General features: G+C 40.7%; 1 protein-coding gene across 2 annotated transcripts in view; it reads left to right on the top strand.

Moving 5' to 3' along the window:
• The first annotated feature begins 1,032 nt into the window (after positions 1-1,032).
• The window catches only part of GRM1 (glutamate receptor, metabotropic 1), a 296,102-nt gene continuing 274,175 nt past the window's right edge, over positions 1,033-22,959 (top strand). For both annotated transcript variants that reach the window (XM_015412041.1, XM_015412040.1), the window contains exon 1: positions 1,033-1,732. In XM_015412041.1, the coding sequence (XP_015267527.1) occupies positions 1,033-1,732 (700 nt within the window). The remainder of the gene's footprint in view (positions 1,733-22,959) is intronic.

Raw genomic sequence — 22,959 nt, 5'->3', positions numbered from 1 at the left:
GTGGTTGCCTTAGTAACTAATATGTATTTCCCATAGCTTGCATAGTTGTGTCTCTTGTCGAACTACAGCTTTTCTTTCAAACCCGAAAGATTAATCTAACTGGGAGAGAGCTGGATCTTGTCGGGTTTTTTAAAATTCTGTTTTGACCTTTAAATGACATTTTGTTTCTCTGAGAATTCCCTTCCCCCTGCTTTTCATGGTGCATTCTTCAGCTCTGAGTTATTATTTTAAAACTCCAAAGCATTCCAACCCTTTACAGGATCATTGAGATTAAAGAATATCTGTTTAATGAACCTGTGGATGTTCTTAAACTTGTAAAGATGTTTTAAAAGTATTGTATCACAGGTAAAAGCAACTTCATCTCAGTATATATAGCAAATGCAAGTGGACAGTTATTAATACATTTATCTAGTCACACAGATTTATTGTGAATGTATATTTTGGATAGCTATCTGTATATTCTGGTGTCTGTCATGCAAAATAATATAATAATACTGCCTGTATATTATACAGCACATATTTTTATGCTTATGTCCATATGTTATTATATTATGTCCATAATATAATAACACTGCCTGTATATTATACAGCACATATTTTTATGCTTATGTCCACAGCAGTGTAACAGTGTCTGGCCATTCTCATTCTCAGTTTCTTTTACTGATATTTGCTTTTGAAAGTGACCCGCTTTCTGGTGCAAATTGATTTGATCTCCTCTGTTATCCCAAACAGGTGGGAAGGGACACTTGGGAAGAAAACACCCTCTGCTCCGTTGTGCATTTACAGACTTGTAGCTGATCTTTGTGTTCTGTTCTTTCTTTACATGTCAACAGGCTACAGTTCATTCCTATGATGACTTCTGTTGCCCCTTCAGGCCATTTGGTTTAAGACTACATTGTAATGGGATTTTGAGACACTTGGGGAAGTGACTGGTGGGTAGAGACTGTAGCCTCTTTCATAACTATAACAATGTGCAGACAGGAGGAGTCCGTGAAGCTGGTTACCTGGATCTGGATGGCTTCTTGCAACAAAATGATTGGGATACTGCTCGTCTTCTTCCCTGCTATTCTCCTGGAAATGGACTTCCTCCCCAAGAATGCTGGCAGGAAGGTTTTGATCTCAGGTGCTTCTTCCCAAAGATCGGTAGCTAGAATGGAAGGTGATGTCATTATAGGAGCTCTCTTCTCTGTCCATCACCAGCCTCCAGCTGAGAAAGTCCCGGAGAGGAAATGTGGTGAGATCCGAGAGCAATATGGTATCCAGAGAGTAGAGGCCATGTTTCACACTCTGGATAAAATTAATTCTGACCCAGTCCTGCTGCCCAACATCACTTTAGGAAGTGAAATCCGAGATTCCTGTTGGCACTCCTCAGTGGCCTTGGAGCAGAGCATTGAATTCATAAGGGACTCCTTGATCTCCATCCGAGATGAGAAAGATGCTCTTGGCCGCTGTGTGCCCGACACTACATTCCACCACCACATCAACGCCAAAAAACCCATTGCTGGTGTTATTGGCCCAGGCTCTAGTTCTGTGGCCATCCAAGTACAAAATCTCCTCCAGCTCTTTGACATCCCCCAAATTGCTTATTCTGCAACAAGTATTGACCTAAGTGACAAAACGTTGTACAAATACTTCTTAAGGGTGGTCCCATCTGACATTCTGCAAGCCAGAGCCATGCTTGACATAGTCAAACGCTACAACTGGACGTACGTGTCTGCAGTACACACAGAAGGTAAGTATGGAAAGTGTAATTCCTACTATTAATTGCTTTTGTTGGACACTTCATATGCAAGATGTTTTGCAGGATCTTAATTTAACCTTAGAAGATAGGTAATATTATTCCTGTTTCGAGAAACTGAGTATAAGAAATAGTGACTTGACCAAAGTTATTGATAAGAGAGTCTATGACTGGGTGAGTCTTAAACCTACATCTTCCAAGTTCAAGTCCAGATTATTTGAACACACTAAATATATGTGATACCTATGGATTCTGTTCTTTTGTTTTGCTTTCAGTCATTCTTTCAGTTATGACCATGGGCAGCTTATACCTTTCCAAAGGTGTGGAGTGCTGAATTTACACAGATTCATGTAACATACATACATACATACACGTGTGTGTGTGTGTCTGTTGTTTTCCACCCTAGGAATTCTAGCTTTCCCATCATTAATTGTCTGTAATATCTTAAGCTGAGAAGGACTTAAAGAGGCTACATTGAAATATTAGCTATTTTTAAAAAACACTTTTTTGGTTGTGTTGATTCTTTTACTGTTGAAAAAAGTCACTGATGGTCTTTTATTAGCAATCAACTTTCATCATGGAAGATAAAGTGAAACTAAATAATTTACTTCCTAAGTACTATATATTTAAGCATAATATGCTGGAGATAATCAGAGCAATCTATTAGCTAAGCATTTTTTCCAACCCATGTTCTTGAAACCAACTATGTAACATTAAAATGAATGTCTAAGTTTGCTTCTGAAAAAAAAATGGATGTGCACACACACAAATATGCACAATCTATCATATCTAATGCTATCACTTTTCGATTAACTCAACCTTTTGCTCCCCACCACCATACAGAAGGAATAATTCTAATTTCAAGCAGTCATTCATTTCTAATTAAATGGGGAGCAGATGTGGAAATCTACAGGCAAAGTTAATAATGGCACAGACACATCATTCTTCAAGAGAAAGTGCTAGGTCAGTAATGAAGTTTATAGATTTTCAATTCCTACAGTCTTGCTTTGGAGAAAAAAACCCCTATCTTTAATGTCAACAGGTCAGTAATGAAGTTTATAGATTTTCAATGAGGCAAGTCCTACAGTCTTGCTTTGGAGAAAAAAAACACCCTATCTTTAATGTCAACTGTATTTTTGCACCAGTGAAGACCAAGGTTGCTTTTAAAAAGAAAGAAATCAAGACATTGATCCTGGGGAATCTGTTCTTTGCAGACACTGTCAGGCTACAGAGGCACAAAGATGAGTGGCAAAATATTTTGTATTTCATACAACGTAGTGAAGTTTAGTGTACTGTTATTTTATGACTACAGAGGACTCATTATCAGCTGATGTGCTGCGAATATTACTATATATTGATGACCTACATCTGTCTGTCTGCCCATCAGACTTATATTCATCCACTTCTCCACAGAATTTAAGGTTTTCTCAATTTTTTCCTCACAACAGCCCTGTGAGGTAGGCTAGGTTAAGAAACAGTGGCTGGACCAGGATCACTTATTGAGCTTTATGACTGCATAGGGATTTGAATCTGGTCTCCACATCTAGGACTCTAACCACTGATTCTCTGACATGTTTAATTCACTTACACTGCCTTCAATCCTGAGCTGTCAAGAGAAAGACAGGCATATAAAGGGTTTAAATAAATACAAATAAAATTGTAGTGAAGGAATTGTAGGCAAAAGTTATTAGGAGCTGGAAGCATTAACTTGTAGATTGATCATGTTAATCAATAATTACCCTGGTAATCATGATAAATACAAATTTTAATTTGTCTGCATAAGGGGAAATAATAATCAAAAGGGTCAAGACAATGATCACCTTAACTGCAAAACACTTGGACTGTGTTCGTAAGACATTATCTTGGATTTTCTATTAAAATAAGACTTTTTATAGTAATGAATGGGATCTCCTAATCTTTTTGTGTCCAATATACAATCGGATTTTTAAAAAGTCACACAGGCAAGCTTTATGACATAACACAGCCTCTAATTCGTGACATGAATGTCAATGGACCTGGTTTGAGGTGGATATTAAAAGTAAGCTTTTTTTTTTAAAGAATATTAGAATAGGTAATAATGACAAAAGGTTGCTTAAGAAAAAGAAAGAAAGAAATCAAAACATTCATCCTGGGGAATCTTCATTTTGAGATACTTGGATTACAAACAAAAAGTTGAGCCTGAATTACAAAACTGCTTGCAAACGTTGATATATGTTGTGACAGGAGGTAAAGAAGTAACTGGGGAATTTAATCTCTTCTTATGACATAGGCAACTCCTGTTAAACAAATTAACATTTATTTATTTATTTATTTATTTATTTAACTGGATTTACTAGGCCACCCTTCCATAAAGTAGGGCTCAGGGCGGCTTACAACAGGATAGTATACATTCTCGATATAAACGAAATTAAAACAGTCCAATACATACTAGTGGATAAAAACAGTGTATATGATTTTAGGTTGAGACTATGAAACTTTCGCAATATTACAGCATAACTTTGAAAATCTTTCTAATAACTGTCCTTTAAAACCCAGTCTTTACTTGGAACATGCTAACGAGAAATAGTTACTACGGGGGGAAATACTTTGCACCTGATATGGTACTTCTAGAATCCCTACATTAATTCCAGTTTTCAGCATGTTGGCTTAATATTCAGTAACATCATAAATATTTCACAAATTTCATTGCTTTGTCAGTTTTGTATTTATGTACACAAAACACACAAAACTGTCAGATGGCTTAGAAAGAAGTCTGTTGAATTAAATGGGCTTATTCCTGTGGATGCATATGATTGCTAACTTAGTGTAATCCATTAAAATAGCCAATGATATGAATTTGTAGCACTCCAGAGAGGTTCCAGGTTGTAATCATATGCAACCATAGGAGTAAGCCACATCTAATTCAGAATGATTCTCTTCTCTTGCCAGATCTAAGATTATGATACTCCTTTCTGTGAAGTACATAGAGTATAAGAATTTTTTAAAAAGTTTTCTTTTTTTGAAAATATTTTGTCTCTGTAGAGTTTGCAACTGAGTCCTCTTGGTTATATATTATTCAAGCACTGGTAAAAGACCCATGGGTATTACAGGTTAATACATCTCCATTTTGTGTAATTCACAATAGAAGTATTCTCTCCTCTCCATCTTTATTGTGATTTGGACAGGGGACAGGGAAGGTTTGTTAATTTGCCAATAACAGCAGGTAGGGTACAATGCAATTGTATACATAGGTAAAGCAGGATGTACAGTTCTTTTGTGCTGCATCTCCATAGAAAAAGCTCAACCCAGACTTCAGATAGTTCCACAGCCAGAGTCAATATTAGTTTCTCTGTGTTGAATGTCAGCAATGTCCTATACATAGGAAAGGCATTTTATTACACATTAATGCTGAAAATTATTCTTCTTTATTAGTCTGTAATGTAAATGCAAAAACTATGCTTATAGGTTTTCCAGGTTCTTCTCTTCCACATTCTTTTCTGCGGTCACACTGATCAGACTTCATATAAATAGTGTGAGAGGAGGCTCAGTGGCGATTGAAGTCTTATGTATGAAAACATGCTATGATTAGTCATTTCCAGAAAGTGAAGTTCCAAGCCAAATATATTTCGACTCACTGAGGAGACCGGCAGTTAAAATGCTTTTGATTTGCTTGTTTTGTTACTACATGACCACAAAGCGATGATACAAGATAATCTTTCTGTTATATCCTAATGATCGTTAGGATCTTTCCAGATAAGAAAAATATTACCAGATTTTATTTTTAGTGGTCATAACTGAGCAAAGGAAGATGTTGTTCTTAGCTTGGCTCACAGCCTGGTAGTAGACACTCACTTTGAACTCACCTTCTTATTCTACTATAATTTAGCTGATAATCAGGTGCTGTTGCACTGCTCAGCTCTGGGACACCTTTGTGGATGCTCCAAATGGTCTTCGGTGCCCTGGTTCCTATTTCCAGGGGTTTCCTGCATTAATCTTCTCCCCATGTAGGACTGATTATGAAGTAATGTTTGTCCTCTATGGTGCACCTTCTTGTCTGTAGGTTATTAGAATTTAGGTTAAGATAAAACATTCGTATGGATATTACAGGAAAGAACTGAGTAGCTTTCATACAAAAGATGTAGAAATTGCTTTCCAGTTAATGTTTTATTTTATTTATTTTTTAAAAAATCAGCATCATTGCTGTGGAGGAAAAACATGGAAGTAATTGGCAGAGTAGGTCTTCCTGGCAACTTCCTGTGTGCTCCCAAAATGATTTAATTCATCTGAGTTCACAGCAGTCCTTTGGACAGCAAAAGTGATCCTATTTATTGATTTTGTTAATCTGTCATAGCCACATTTGCTGTCCTTTTATCCACTGTGTATGGAATGGAAAGTCCTTTCCCTATCCTTAGGATATAATATTTTTGTCCTCAAAATAAATACACTGAAAATGTCAAGTCTACACGGAACCAGACAAATGATACTATGCGGTTAAGAGAAATCACAGAGATGTCTCTTTTGCCACATAACCAAGTGGCTTTGTCCTGCAGCTGCACATCAGGGAGTGCATTACTTCTGAAGGATGCAGCAGTCAATTCACCAAGTGAGAGGATCCGTCTGTGCAAATGCCTGTCACCAGACATTTTAGCTCCCAGGCATTTTATGTACAGTTGCTCCTGTATTTCAAAGAAAACATTCAGAGATTATTCTGATGTGTGCATGCTTTCAACTTTTAGGCTGTAGTCAGGAAAACAAACCTGCATTTTGTTCTTAAAAGAAAAACAGTTAGGATATGAAGAGGCAACTGGCCTTAGTTTGACTTAATCACTTTCTTGAATTTCAAAGTGCAGTTCCAAGCACAGTTACATCTTTATAAGTCCACTGAAGTCAGTGAGCTCAGAAGTATGTAACTCTGCTCAAGACTGCACTGTCAGTCATCTAGCTCACTCTAGAAAACTGTTTGGGACCCAACAGATTTTATGGGGAAAGTAGAATCCCACTAAAAAGGACCACTGATGTTAACATATTCAAATAGCAGCACTGTATGACATAGTGCTTTTTCTGTGGTAACTACCCCACATTATTCATCACTTTTTACAATGGTTATTACACTCACCCACTCTTTTTCTCTGAATCCTATGGGGGCATATGGTCTCTCTCTAGCTGTTAGTGGTAACTCACAAGGAGGAAAATTTTCACTGTAGGAATTTGGAGGGTGTTAAGGAGTCTCAAGGAGATGAGATGGTTCCCTTAGATCCCCCCTAAGATGGTTCCTACTGTTGCCATTAGCCAAATAACGACATCTCATAAGTCATCATACGTTTGATAATTGCTGCTTCTACTGTCCATGATTTTTATTCTCATTGTAGAAATCAATGTGTATGCATGGCACACAAGTCATTACTAGTGGTCCTGTGTTCAAATATTTGGTTTTAGGTTGGCTCACATCAATATGGGAAAAGGAAATTGAGTTTCATATTATTCCAAGGAGTACACACCCCATTAGGGTTAAAATATTTCTACCCACAAAACATTTACTTGCATGTGGGGACTGAGCACAAAGGAAATAAATCATTCACATCAGTATGCATATGCGACTGTGTATGTGACAGATTGTGGAATCATTACAGGCAGGAATTTAGCTGTGCCAAATATATGTATATGCAAATTTAGTGCAAGAAAGTAATAGTACTCTGTAATTTTATAACACCTCATTGTTTATGCTAGTATCTCTTTCCTTCACCAGTTTTTCTTGCTGGAGCGATGCATTTAGCTTCTCAAGGAATCTAAGTCTCAGAACCATTTCCAGTACAATGCCTGCATCGTTTTTAATTAAATGTTGACACCGCAGGATCTTTCTTCATTGCTGTGTGATAGTTCTTCTTGGTCAGGCTACATAGCTGTGATTCAGAAGGAAATAATAACTATGCATAAATTAATGCATTAGGAAGAGTATGGAATGCAGCTAAATGTATGCATGATCTCATTTCCAAGAGAAATATATCCATTTGGCACCACCGTATGAGCCTCACTTTTCTAGATGTTGAGAAATATGTTTTTTAATGATATTATCCTACTTTGTGCAAGGGAACATAAACTATCTATAATTCAGGATACCTCAACTTGTGATCTGCCATGCTGAACACAGACCAGCCATCATTTATGTGGCCCACCAGGGGCTTGGCATCAGCCTATTCCAGACAGGCTATAAAACAGAGTTGCCAGCTCTGGGCTGGGAGATTCCTGGAGATCTGGGGATGGAGCTTGGAGATAGAGGGTTTGGGAAGGGGATGGAGGAATGAATACACTGCTTTCATCAAAACCAAAGTGACACGTGCCCCCCCTTTCTGGGTGGAAGCCCTGCTTCCCAGACTCCTGGGAGTCCCCCCTCCAGCCTCCTCCTCCCTCTGCAATTCCCATTGGCTGGGCACCTGTCCAATGGGAATTGAGAAGGAGGGTGGAGTTAGCGCTTGTCAGGTGGGGGGGCTGCTGGGAAGAAGGAGACTGGGCAAGATGGCTGCTGTTGTTTTTTGTACTATGGGAGGGGTGGGTGGAAGACTAAAAAAGAGAGTGACTAGATGTTTGTGAGTGTGCAAATGTGCTTTGTGCAATGTCGTTTGAGGAAAAAAAATAAAAGGCTGTAAAAAGTATTTTCCATGTCTCTCTCTGTGTTTTTTATTTTATGGAGAGTGGAAACTTCGCACTTTTGCAAGTACAGGCAGGGACACAAGATGAGCTTTTCCACTTCTTTATTCCTTCCCCCAATGTTTCAAAAGCACCAAGTTTGCACATACACAAACGCCCAGCCATTCTCTTTTTAAGTCTTCCACCCACCCATCCCAGTTGTCTTCATGAGAGGACATGTGCCGGCTGTGGAGGCAGCAATAACATCCCATCAGGGCCGGCAGCTTGAGCCTTGGCCTGGGTCTTGCCATTTGGAGCATAAGCAGAAGGGAGGGACAAAGCCCCAAGATCTGTGTGCCCTTCTGGCTCTTGACATGATTACTGCTTGCCAGTCAGGGTTTTGGGGAACGTGCAGTGGGCTTAGGGGTCGGGAGGTGCAAGGATAACCATTGAAACAACCAAGAGGCACTGGGAGTGAAGCAAATGGATGTGTGTGGAGGGGTGGGCAGGTGATTCAATAGGGTGATGGACCAGAGCAAAGTGAAAGGTGTCCTGGGGTATGAATAGGTCAGACAGTTACTTGCATGAGGCCATTTGTTGTCGTACCACTTTGCTTAGGAGGCATATATAGCTATTCTCAGCCCTTTCCCTTGCAAGGCCATAGAAGGCATGGCTGCTTATAAGAATTCTTTGCTGCATTCAGATGGCAGTTTCCCTTCCACTAACCTTTGGTTTAACCTGCACACTTATAGTCATTTTATGTATTTGCTTATTTATACCCTGCTGTGGCAATCATCCTCAAATGTCCTGCCTCTCCTCTAGGTCTATGAACCAGTCCTTTTGATTTTGGCTTCATGGAAATCCAAGTGCTTATCAGCCAATCAGAGCCCATGGAACTTCACTGGATGGGAGGGGATGAGCCAGCCTCAGTTTAAGATAGGGGATTTTGGTGGCTCTGGATAAGATGAGATCATTTTAGGGAAGAAAGCTTGTTTTAGTGCGATAAGCAAGTATCATGTTAAGGGCCTCTCATTCCCAACATGTGTTCTGGTTCTGTGGAAAGGAGCTCTGTGGGTAGACCAGTAGCCTTAAACCTGCTGAGGTAACCTGCCTGGAGAAAGAGGAATCAAATCTCCCTTCACGGTTTATTTACTTTAGTTGAGGATCACTACAAAGTAGTTACTCTCATTGGCTAAAAGTTTGTAACCTTCGGGAGACAATTTTAGTTCAAATATTGGAGCTGTCCTCACAAAGCATTTACCCTATTAAATACTTTCTTTTCTGCTAAATAAATCTTTTGTTGTTCATCCCCATCTGTGTCTTGTCTGTCTAATCCAATATCTAGGAAATAGTAATTTCTCTTTTTCTCATAAATATTTGCCGCCTTGGTCTAGCAGGTTTCTAAATAAGAGAACTTTAGGGAGCACATAGCTTACATGGTACCAATCCTTTAATCAAAGCTTCTGTCACCCTTTTTATTTGATTGTGGGCTGCCGGGGTTTAAAAAAATCTGTAGGAGAGGTCAGAAGGCAGTTGCCCTCCACACCTGTTTTTCCCACAAAGGAACCCAAAACAACGGAATACCAATATAAAAAATAAATAAATTAATGAGCTAATGAACAAAATAAATGAACCATATCTTGGGCCAGTCCTGGATTCACTGAATGACTCATCCAAAGCCCTAGGCTGCAAGCCATGGGCAGCCCTGGCCATGCCCAAGCTTTATGCCTGAAACTGGAAAGCAAAGCAAAAGCTCAGCAACAAGATTAAACAGCTAACAAAGATGTTCCTCCCTGCCTTCCCATCCCTGCTCATACCAAATGGGCCAACAAAGTTAATTCCTGACTGGAATTCCATCACTGGAGCATGACAAGAAGGCAAGGGGGGGAAGAGGAAGGCGTTTGCCCCACAAGAAGTTAGGTCCATGCATGCTTTAACTGTACTTCAGTATCCCATATGAACGCAACCTTTGCATCCAGAGCTTCCCTTGTTCCCCTTGGCTTCACTTGGGGACCTTTGAATTTCTGGTACATACGGCTGGTCTCCCTGGGTGCTGTGTATGGGACAGCAGAGTTAGGGCTCCCAAATCTCGCCAAATCGTGGCGGGGGGTCCGCATGTCTTTGCAGAATCAATGCCGCGGGGATCGCGAGACGCGTTGCACCGCCATCACCAGGACATGACATGACGCTGTTTGGAGCCCCGTTGCCAGAGCAACGCATAGCATCAAATCCTGGCGACGGCAGGTGCAACGCATCTCACTGTCCCCGCGGCACAGATTCTGCAAAGACACACGATCCCCCACCGCGACTTGGCAACCCTAAACAGAGTAGGGTTATGTCCTGGGACCCATCATGACATTGTCCACTGTCCGTTTCTTTGCAACTTTATGAAAATTGCTGTACAGCTATGCTTTGTTTGTGTCAGCATTTCCATGTGTTAGGAGCCTACTTACATGTCCTACAGCTGGTTCCTGCTTTTCCTTTTGCATGTGGCCTTCTTCCTTGCAAAAACACATACGGAACAAAACAATAATAGCACATAGAGTTTTGTTTGATTAGTATCTGAAGAAGTGTGCGTGCACATGAAAGCTTATAACCAGAATAAAACTTTGCTGGTCTTAAAGATGCCACTGGACTCAAACTTTTTTTCTTACGGGTGTCTGTGTGAGAACACTATTCTCTCATGGTGTCGTTAAAGCTTGCTCCCTTCTCATGGACAGATCATTACTGGATAAAGTTTAGAATTACTGCTTCCTCCTCCCTGTGCAGGGGTGGGGGACCCATTAAGATGATCTGCCCCAGACACCTGATAGGTCCCAACAGTTTCCTTTCAGTGCTTGGGGACTTCCCCACCTCAGCCGCTGACAATTTGGTTGAGGCCCTGACCACTTTCTGGAATAGGGAAATTGCCTGGGCTGTTGACACTATCACCCCTAAACATCCCCCCCCCAGACACAGCCAAACAGTCTCCCTAATTTACTGATGGTGATGAAAAGGGAGGGACAATGGCTAGAATGCCACTGACAGAAAACTTGGAGTGAGACTGATCGAACACAGCACAGAGCCCATATTACAGCCTATTCTGTGGCAGTGATGCTCTGCCACCATTGCATCTGCACATAATTGTCCAGTTGAGCTGTTTTGTGTGGTTTGGAGGGAACTGGATTCTGACCCCTCAACAGCCCCCTGAGATCTATTTGCTACTTACTTGCAGACGAAATTGACCAGAACCGCTCTTTTTCTCTGGGTTAGAGGCCAGCATGGATGCATCCTCAGATGATGTACCTTTGGCACCTGCTTGTCCAATTTATATGCACACCTTTCCTGAGGGTGTGGACAAGATCTTTGGAGAGGTGAGACCTACCACCTGTGTTCTCAACCCTCATCCTTCCTGGGTAATAAAAGCTGCCAGATGGGGACTGCCCAAGTGGGTAAGGGGAGTTGTAAAAGCTTTGAGGACAGGAGCTATGCTGCCCTTGCTTGAGGCAGTGATTAGACCTGTTATGGGAGGGAAACAACCCTCCCTAAGCCCTACTATGTTGGAGAATTTCCAGCCAGTCTCCAGTCTTCCATGCTTGAGTGGGTGGCTGTTTCTCAGCTCTAAGGGTTCTTGGAAGAGACTGATTTTCTGGGCACATTTCTATCTGGCTTCAGGCCAGGGTTTGAACAGACAATGCTTTGGTTGTCTTGGCTGATGATCTATACTGAGCACTAGACAGGGGGCATGTGATCCTGCTGGTTCTGCTGGATCTCTCATTGTCCTTTGATACTATCAACTAAAGTATCCCACTGAGCTCCCTCTCGGCACTGGGCCATAACAAAGAAAAGCAGCTAATAAGTATTCTTCATACATGTCTCCTACCCCACTCTGCCATAAAGCTATGATTTGAATGGCACACTTCTCTGTGTTTTCTTGGCTATGGGATTCAACCAATCGATCCCTGGAACATGTGGTAGCTACAGATGTTCCTTGCTGAACTCCTGCCCACTGTGCCAAATTAGTCAGAACTGGAGAAGGTATTCTTTGTTCCCCCCCCCCCGATTGCTCAGTTTGTTATTGTGTATGTGATGGGGGAAGGAGTTGCTTGGTAACAAGATCTCCTCATGACAGTGGTGCCACTACCTTGTATGACCATGAGTGACTTCTGTGATGTTGTGTGGAAGGCCTGTTGCTAGCAAGTTATCTTATGACTGGGTGAAAGTGGCAGACTTTCCAGAAACATGGTTAGAGTGATTCTCAGTGTGGCTACGCTAGCACTTGTTTCTGTGGGTAATAATGTTTATGACTTTAGAGCTGGTTGACATGGGATCACATCTGTGATGCTAACATTAGCCCTGATGTAGTGTCAGATATCTTAGCTGGAAGGCAGTATTGGCCTATACCATGACTTGCAGGAAGGGCAGGATATAAATCGAAATAAATAAATATATAAGTTTTTGGTATAGTGGTTAGGAGCGGTGGACTCTAATCTGGAGAACCGGGTTTGATTCCCAACTCCTCTACATGCAGCCAGCTGGGTGACCTTGGGTCAGTCACAGTTCTCTCAGAGCTGTTCTCTCAAGCTCTGTAATGCAGGCTAATTCCCCCCCATCATACAGCAGGCAGGTTACACAGAGCATACACAGAATACAAATGGCAGTTTACTGACACAAGAGCCGCTACGAGCTGCATTTGTTTAGCTAGGTCCCTTCCTTAGACTTAGCTAATCTAGCTGCACAGATAACATGCTTTTGTAATGTTGTGGTTAGATTACTGTAATACACTATGTTAGGCTGTCCTTGAAGTCAAGTTAGAATCTGCAACAGGTTCAGAATGTGCCAGCTTGATTATTATTAAGGGGCATCTGATGATAGTATATCTTGCCTGTTTTGAAACAGATGCATTGGTGGCTGTTCTTGAGTTTAATTCAAGGTGTTGAATTTAAACCACCTTTAGACCACTTTATAGCCTAGAACCCACATATCCCAAGAACTCTCTTTTCCCATATGCCGCTGTGTAACAGTTGCAGTCCTCAAGTTGCCATCTGCTAGTTGTCCTTGCTTAGGGTAGCCTGCCTGTCATCAACTAGAGCCCATGCTTTTCCATAGTTCCCACCTTATGGAATGGACTCCCTAAGGAGACCATGGGGAGGCTGCCATCTCTAAAGGTATTTAGGAAGGTCTGCAAGGTACCTCTATTCACTTTTAATGGATAGTGGGGAGGGAGAGGGTTACTTGGGGTTTGATTATGTTTTAATTTTAAAAAAAATTAGTTGTAAGTTGCCTTGAGCTAGGGGAAAGGATTTAAAATGTACATGAGTATGTATGTGGGTATAAAGTGCTGTCAAGTCGCAGCTGACTTATAGCGACCCTGTAGGGTTTTCAAGGCAAGAAACCAACAGAGGTAGTTTGCCATTGCCTTCCTCTGCATTTTGACCCTTGTATTCCTTGGTGGTCTCCCATCCAAGTACTAATTAGGGCGGACTCTGCTTAACCTCTGACATGACATGATCAGGCTAGCCTGTGCCATCCATGTCAGGACACGTACATGAGACAAGGAAGAAAAGGAAGAGCAGAGAGTCCATGTTTTAGGGTGGGAAGGCAGAGGTAAATGCAGGCACAGGAAGCAGGACAGACACAGGACTGGAAAGGGATGGAGGGAGCTGGCTGTAGAGGAGCTTGTGAAGAAATTAGAAATGAGGAAGATTTGCATCCAGAAGGGAATTTATTTTCATCTCACTTGTGCTTAGCTTTACTGCCCTCCACATATAAATCGTTAATCAGTGCTGATAACTTCAAATTAGGTCAACTCTGCTTCTGTTGCTCTGGTTCACACTTAATGAGTTGTAAAAGCTTCTTTGAGGACAGGAGTTCTGCTGCCCTTGCTTAAGGCAACGATTAGACCTGTTATGAAAAAACCCCTCCCTAAACCCAACTATGTTGGAGAACATCTGGCCAATCTCCAGTCTTCCATTCTTGGGCAAGGTGCTTGAGCGGGTCTTGACTTTTATGAAATCAGCTGGATGATTAGTTTTGCTTTTGGTTGGAGTTTAAATCTGTGTAGTAATGAGAAACTGTGGAGTTGTTAACTCTGAGAAAGGAAAACCCACCAGTTTACCTGTATCTCTGCGCTCAACAGCTCTTATGTCTACTCCTGTGTAGATAGTTCAGTATGTAGATAAGACAAAGGCTCTGAAGAAATGAATATTAGACTTCATACAATGTGAGTCATAGCTGCTGTACTAAAGAGGGTCCTCCACACATCAGCCTTTTCGCATGGCCACTGTTGCTGCTGATTAAGTGCAGCAGCAACAGTGCTTCTACATACCATGCTTCCCTGCGTTTTTCCTGCCCCAGACCTCTACCATGCTATGGGTGAGATGTGTGGTTCTTTTCATGGCATTTGCTAGACTATATTGTTTTAGCATTATAATGAACTGTTGATTTGGTCTCTGAATTCTCAGCTTTCATTTTCAAAAAGTAAACCCCCTAGTCTTTTTTGTTATGGAGATATAAGCAGAAGGCGTATTTCCAGAATGAGAATGACTAGAAACTTAATTATTTTTTTTTAATGAAAGCTGGAACTTCAGAGAATGTAGTAAGTAGATCATTCCAATGTTATGACAATATAACACGTCAACTGCTGGTTTAAAGAAATAACTGACAAACTCTCTCATGGTATGTGGGGGAAGGGTGGCTGCTGCAGGGGACTGTGGCAGGGAAAATAGTGTAGGTGTGTAAAAGTCTGAGAAAATCCTAGACTTCCCTTTCCACAGAGCAGCTACCCCAGCTTTGCTCTGACCTTTTCAGAATGGTCATAGTACAGCAAGGATTAGGGCTGCCAAGCCGCGGCGGGGGATCTGTGCGTCTTCACAGGATCCCTGCCGTGGGGGACAGCGATGCGCATTGCACCGCCGTCGCCAGGATGTGACGCTACGCGTCACTCTGGCAACGGCAGCCCTAGCAAGGATAGAATAATGCAGGAAATGTTGGAAAGTCCATGAATACTCCAAACCTGAGTGAAGGGGGGGGGAGGCTGCTTCCCTATGTGGGCCAAACAACTGTTGCAGAAACTTCTGAAAAGCAGACTTCTCTAAAGTGATCGCAATGAGGTGATTTAATTTAAAACTCTGGGATAGTAATGAACTGGGGCTGCATGATAGGCTATGTAAAGTGAACTAGAGCTGTGTGTTTTCAAGGCAGCTGGTGCTCCCAATACAGAAGCCACTATCACAGATGGCATTAATTAAAGCCACTGCTGGGAGTCTTAGCAGAATGGCCCAAGATGGACTGGATGAGGGGAATAGAATTCTGGACTGCCTCGACTCTCCAAGTATTACCTCTTAGGCAGGACTAGCATTCCTAGCATAAGGAAATCTGAACAGTTATCAGTCACAGACTTCCATGGCTCTTTCAATGCAAATGTAACATCTGTTGAATGTTCCTACACCCTTTTCAAACAGGAGATTAACTTTACCCATACAGTACTACTTCTATCCAGTTCTACAAGGTCATTTTTAAGGAAAAGAAGCTAGTCCTGTTTTTTTACACTTCGTGCCCACAGTTTCAAGAAAAATAGCCACTATACGTTTTTATCATACATAGAACAAAGGATTGTGGCTGTTGCTGGTTTTGAAAAGGACATTCTTCCCATCTATTTCTGGTCAGGAATACAGAAGCAATTATACTCAGCTCCAGAATAATTAGCACTGTCTTTCAAGTATCCCAGGAGAATATGTTGAGAACCCAGCAATTTAAAAAAATCAAATTACTGCTGCTCAAGTGTGAATTAATAGGAGCATATCCTTCAGTAGTAGGTCAAACTCAGGGTTTGTTTAAAGAACACATAGTCCTATCAATGTTCCCTCTAAGATGGGGAGTCTTGTGAGCAAAAATTCTACTTTATAAGCTACTGGCATTAAGGTTGTGAGCGAGCAATTTGGCTACTGCATAAATTAGTTTGCTCTGGAGCCATCCTTCCTGAGCTAAGACAAAAATGTGTGCGTTGGAGGCTAAAAAACTGTGAGCTAGCTCACACTAACTCAGTTTAGAGGGAACACTGGCCCTAATCCTGAATTATATTCTGGGGCTGTGAGCACTCATACACAAAAACTATGGGTGATCAAGTATTCACAAAAACACAGATAAGAATAGAAGCTGAGGTTCTTCCTTATATCTTGTCACGGCTGTCAAAATCTGGTCACAAATGTTCCTAATATGCAACAAAGGGGGCAAAGAGTGGTAAAAACCCATTCTTTTTACAGAGAATGTCCCAGGCTCAGTTCCTAGCACCTTCAGCTAAAATGCCCAAAGTTAACCAGGCTAAGGAAGACCTCTGGCTGACACCAGAGAATCACTTCTAAGACCATTGTCTTCGATGGGTTTAGAAGGGCATAACTCTGTTTAGGACTGCAGTGTAAATGGACTCCTCATAAAGTACTTCTGTATGTTTCTATCCATGCAAAGGATACTAGTATTGCACCATGGAATATGGCCACTAGTAATCTTACGATTGACTTGCCAAGAATGTATAGATTCTGAAGACATTTAAAGGTTCTCCTTAGGAGGTATAATATGTTAGGAGTACAGGGAGAAACGAAACAATTTTTAAAAATAAAAAATTGAGGCCCAGCACTAAGCACTATAGAGTTAACACTTAATCTAGCCCTTGTCACGGTTTTCAGGAAGAATGCAATTTTTCCTAAATACATTACTTTAGCAGCAAGACTTCAGTTATAAATACATGCTTGTAAGTACTTAGAGTGGACCTAAATACAAGCCATTATTATGATTTTCTTATGTGATTTCAATCACCGGCACAAATGAAAGAGCTTAAGCAATCTAGTTTTTTAAAAAACCCTCCTGATTAAAAAAACCCCTAGTTATAAGCTAGTCCCTGAATTCTGTAGTCTTTTCCAATGGTCTGAGCCAAGATGTTTTAAAGCTGAAGATATTTTATAGCTCATATCAACAAGATTGTGACCTAGAGAACAAGGGGGCCATGCATGTATACTGAGAGAAGCAGCAAGACATCAAGGAATGTCACTCAGCAGCAAAGAGGATTCCTCCATGGCTCTGACCCTTGGCTTATACCTCACTCTGGTACACCTCGTGGGGCTTGGCTTGTGTTTCCTGTGCCTGGGCTATTTGTTCTCATGCCCTTGGTCCTGACCTTTACACCACATACAGGTGCCGCCTCTTCCTGTCATAGGACTTTTCCCTAGTAGCTTGCAACTCAGTGGGTCTCATGCAGGGTGGGTCTGGAAATGTTTAAGGCCACTGAACTAGAGAATTACCCTTTTGGTTGATGAACTTTTTTAGTAGCAGGACTAGTTAGGAATAGATTCTAACAGGAATGAATGGACTACACAACCGGGCTCCTTGGCTTGCATCCCAATGTGTTGTTCCTCTGTAATACACACACGCATCCACACAGACTTTACACCTTTTCTCATCACATGTTCCATGATAGTATTCATAGAAGAATTCAGTTTCAGTTACAACTGGGGCCTCCACTCATCCACCCAAATATCTGAATGAAAATGGCTCACAAAACAGGCCTTTAACATCTCATTCCTCATTTATTTTGCTCATAATTTTATTCTGAGCACAAAGTACACCTAATCATACTAAATATCAAGATTTGCAACATTTTGTGATATGCAGAATGCCTTTCAGTGAAGTAAAAAGTCCTGGGTCTCACAGTTTGTCTTCTCATCTGTGACATGCCCCCGTTTGGACAACTTGTCTTGGTTAAACACACGCACACGGACACACACACACTAACATTCCCATACTTTCCCTGCATGACATTCTGTATGCCACTCAGCACTGCAGTCTAGGATGTGATAAATTTACAAATGGAACTGTGTCATTTGTGTTGCTCCATGTCTATTTCAAAGGCACTGAACAACACAGGGAAGAGCATCTGCAACACAGAATTATTTAGTTCTGCTGCTGATTCCTTTATGTGCCAATGCCAGTGGAGTCAAGGGAATAAGCATTTTTCAAATTTACCTGTAAAGACAGTTATACTGGAGTCCTTCAATTAGCCACTCAAGAGAAGATTTGTCAACGTCTGTGGTTGTACTGCAATAATGAATTTGTTTAGGATTGCCTTGAAATCTATTATAGGATTTCTTTGCAAGAAATGTAGACTTAACTCTATGTATACATTCATCCAAGGAGCTCAGGGCAGTATACGTGCTTCTCTTCTCCTTCATTTTATCTGCACAACAATTATGCAAGGTAGGTTGAACTAAGCACAGTCTTAGCTGAGTGGGAGTTCTTTGCATACACAAGTTGCCAGGTTTAATCTTTAGCATCTCTGGTTCTGTTTTAAAGGAATGAGGTAGTAGTGTAGGTGATATGAAAGTCCTGAGATTCTGGACAGCCATTGCTAGTCACAGTACACAATTCTGATCGTGGTAGACCAATGGACTCAGCATGTCAGCCTCATGTGTAAGAGAGACAGCCCCTTGATTACCCACTGAGCCTCCTAGTTAAGTAAAAACCTGGACCTCAGGTCTCTCAGATCCTAGTCCAACTCTACACCACTCACTATACCACCCTGGTTTTCATGTTTGTACTTAAAATGGTCTGCAAAGGAATGTATCCATATCTTTCACGTTTGAGATATATAATACAGCAATTCTGGGAAAAGAATTTTACTGAGTCAGGCCCAATATGGATGCTGTGAAGTCATCAAAGGCAATATTCCTTTGGGGAACATTCATCACAAGTCCACATGCTATTCTTAAGTGCAGGTCTTAACGTTTATACTAATCTTACCATCGTCTGAAAGTCTGATAGTCACAATCAAGGAAACAGCCAGGTCCTCTCCTCCACCACGTTTTACTTTATTATGTACAGAAAAGTATAGAATGATCGGGGTGACCGATTTATTCATTCCAAGGGTATTACCACATGCATTTGGCTTTCCAAAATGTTTGCTAACAGGTCATGGGTTGATGGGTAAGAGAACATTCTGGTTTATGGATCTAAAGAAAATTTCTTGAGTATGATGTGCATTTTAAAAAGGACACAAATGACAATATTGTGTTTTTTTACTCTTTTTTTACTCTTAAAGTTTATAGCCCACATTTCCTCTTGTCAAAATGCCCAAAATGTCTGTGCTCTTTGAACTTCAAAGGTTATATCTTTTTGGCTCTTAGTTGGTTTCTTTCCATCTCCAAACATTCTTTCAAGTCAACTCAGCAAAAATTCTAAATGCATTCTTTAGCACTGTATCGCCATTCCAATTAAACATCACTGCTGTATCAATTCACCTTTATGAACAGAATTCTATATAACAGAATTACATCCTTTTTTTTGAAAGATAAGAAGAATCCCACTATGCTATTACTTATTCCATGGCAGATTGCAGACTGTTAGCACAGGAAACAAGTTTCATAAAATAAAATACTATCTTACAAATGCCCTGAACTGTTTCCCCCCCAGAGCTTATTGCATATTTGAACACTTCTCACATACTGCTAATAAACATATCCATTGAATAGCAGGTACAGTTTTCTGATGGTAATATGTGTATGACTTCTTTTAGCAGAAATATATTCTTTGCGATTGAGTCACCATAATGGAGCATAGGCAAATTAGGCACAAACCTTAATGTAACTCTGGATAATACTGAAAGGTACATCATTGTTCAGATGGTGGGTGCCACTTATCCTGGAAGTAAGAACTTATTTCCTTTTGTTTTGAAAGCAACTATCACACGAATTGATAGTCAAGTCTGATTGTTCCTTCTTATCTCCTCTCCCTAAATTCAACACATCCACTCTGGGCTATTTTTCAATGTCACAGTTGGGTGAGATTTCTTGCTGCACTTGCTCTTGTCATTAAGAAGCAACCAGTGATAAATCTGCCTAAAGAAAGCTGTGAAAGCATCTATCTGTATAGTTCTGGTCAATGATGCTTTGTCATTAGAAAAACATTTTAATATAATTTAATATAAATAACTCGAATATAACTCGAATCTAGCTGGTCTACTGCAGGCCAACACAGCTACCCTCCGAAGTGTAATGTAATTATTATATTGACAGAACATATTTTAAATCGATATTGTGAAGAATTTATTGATTAAATAAAATAATTTGTTATGATAATTAAAAACTATCTTCTTACTAGAGGAGATACAGCATGCATTTGATTGTCTCCTTATGTGCTACTTACACTATTCTTTAACCAAGAGAATCTGTCGCAGAAAATAGCTCATTAATATCATGTCTGTGTACCTGAGTCTCACGTTGGTGTCAATGGGATTTAAAGGTGCTTAATTTTGGTTGAAGCGCATCCTTCATTTACATATTGAATTCCCACAATGTCTTACAACAAACTGGCGTATGCTTTTCTATCAAATACAGATACAAAACAGCCAACGTAATCAAAACTGGAAATCAGCTGCTGACATAAATATAGAACCTTCAAAATTGCTCCTACGCAGAGAAAAATATGGGCTCCAAATTGCTTCTAAATGGGATGATCATACATTAGGGATGCTAGCCTCCAGGTGGGACCTGGGGAACCTTTGGAATTATAGCTCATCTCCAGACTACAGAGAGCAGTTCCCCTGGAGAGGGTGGACTCTATGGCATTGAGGCCCCTGCCCTCCCCAGGCTCCATCCTTAAATCTCCATGAGTTTCCCAACCTGGATCTGGCAACCCTTACCCCCCCCATCCTCTGACAGTGGCTGGGGGGGGGACACCTGGCAACCCTAACATACATTCTTGCGATGCACCAAGCTAAATACAGACCTCAGTACATCTATTTTGGCCTATGAGATGCTTGAGGATTTTGAAATTCCAGGCATTAAAAAGGAGATCTATAAAACCCTAAATAGGAACACTATGCAGGCCTAGACCCAGACTGAGGCGGAAGTAGGCTTCTTCAGTAAGCATTTCCTGCAAGCAGGGCCAGATTTAGATAAAGAGAGGTCCTAGGCTACTCCACTTGTGAGGCTCCTTCCAACCCCCCACCCCCATGACTGGAAGAAAATGGAAGAATGTTATAAACAAAACTGAGTGATGCCAAGGATGATGATGGGTATTTAAAATTCTACAATTCACAATTTCTCCTCTAAAGGACATAAGATGTTATTGTTAAATACCATAGTGATTGAAAAAATGCATACATGTTCAAATTAACACTGAGAATCTTTTGCAATAACTGAACTTTGTAAACCTTTTGTGGAATAAGCATTAATTTTTAGGAAAATGAAGTTGTAATGTTATTCTGAAAAAAAAAACCACCTTTGAGTTTACAAATTATATTGCCTGGGAAGTGTAAATAATATGATCATGATTACCTGACAGTGTGGCACTTTTAGAATCAACTTTATGTTGTCATTAAACAATCAGTTTTAAAGTACATATTAAGAAGTAAACTACAACCATCAAATACAGTAAGACTAAAAATGTTTTTTCTAGCCTTCCTCATAGCAAAATCATCCAAAACTTCATCAAAATTTGTTTGTTTAAGCTTGTCACTTTCAATGTACAGAATGCTCAGTGTGGACAACCTCTCTTGAGACATCGTGGCCCTTAATTCATTTTTCATTCTTTTGAGTCTTGAAAAACTCCTCTGTCCCATAAAGCTAAGAAATAGCCACAAGATTGTTTCCACATTAGGAAAGGCCATCTGAATTTTTTCCTTGTTTATAATTTGATAAAGGTCTGTATGAGACAGAGAGTGCTCTTCTGTAAGCCTATGGCTTTGTCTCACGTACAGGTGAAAGTGCAAAAGTTCATCAATAAGTTTCAGGTCAATATCTTCTGGGTATGCTTCTATCAACAGTTCAACACCTTGCTGAATTTCTTGCTTAGATGCTGTCAGATTAGCAAGAATGGAAAACAATTCTGCAACATCACTGTACACAGTACTTCTTCTTTTTAAATTGGCTTCAAGTGCATCTAATATAGGAATAAAGGATTTTATCCTAAACTTATCTCTTGAAGAAAGTGCATCAAAGGCATCAGGTGTACTTCTGTCATTTCTTTGCCGTTCCCTTACTCGTTGTCTCCTTGTTTTGTAGTTAACAATTGACAAGGTGGCTTTTGCTTGTTTCTCAAGCTCATCAAAATCTTCTCTAATTTTCCTTAAAAAATCCAGAAGTGAACTGTACAAACATGCACAAGAACTCAATAACAGGTCTAATTTCTGAAGGACTTTGCTGACCTTGTGAAAATGACCTAGCACATGGGTCCAAAAATGCAGCATAAACACAAATTCCAGTTCTTCCATTTTCTGTAAAAGATTGTTAGCTTGAAGCCTGGTCTCCCCCTTCCCATTAACGTCAGAGTACGAATGACTGAGGGCATCACTGTAACTTTCCAAAACAGCTTCTGTGGCTTTTGCGTGTGCCTCCCACCTAGTGTCTGACAAATATTTAGGCACTTTAGACTGAGGTGGCAAAAATGATTTTAGAACTGCCCATCTCTTTGTGGAGATGAAAAGAAGAAAATTGTAGAAAAAGCCCAGCAGGAACTCATTAGCATAATAGGTCACACCCAACAGCAGAAACCCATTAGCATAGTAGGCCACACCCCTGGCAGTGCAGCTCATTAGCATATTAGCCCACACTCCCATGCCTTCCCTTGGCTTGCCCCGGGTGCCCTGTGGC

The sequence above is a fragment of the Gekko japonicus genome, unplaced genomic scaffold (genome assembly GCF_001447785.1).
Source record: "Gekko japonicus isolate JY-2015 unplaced genomic scaffold, Gekko_japonicus_V1.1 scaffold1155, whole genome shotgun sequence".
NCBI classification, from domain to species: Eukaryota; Metazoa; Chordata; class Lepidosauria; order Squamata; family Gekkonidae; genus Gekko; species Gekko japonicus.
This window is presented reverse-complemented; position numbering and strand designations above follow the sequence as displayed.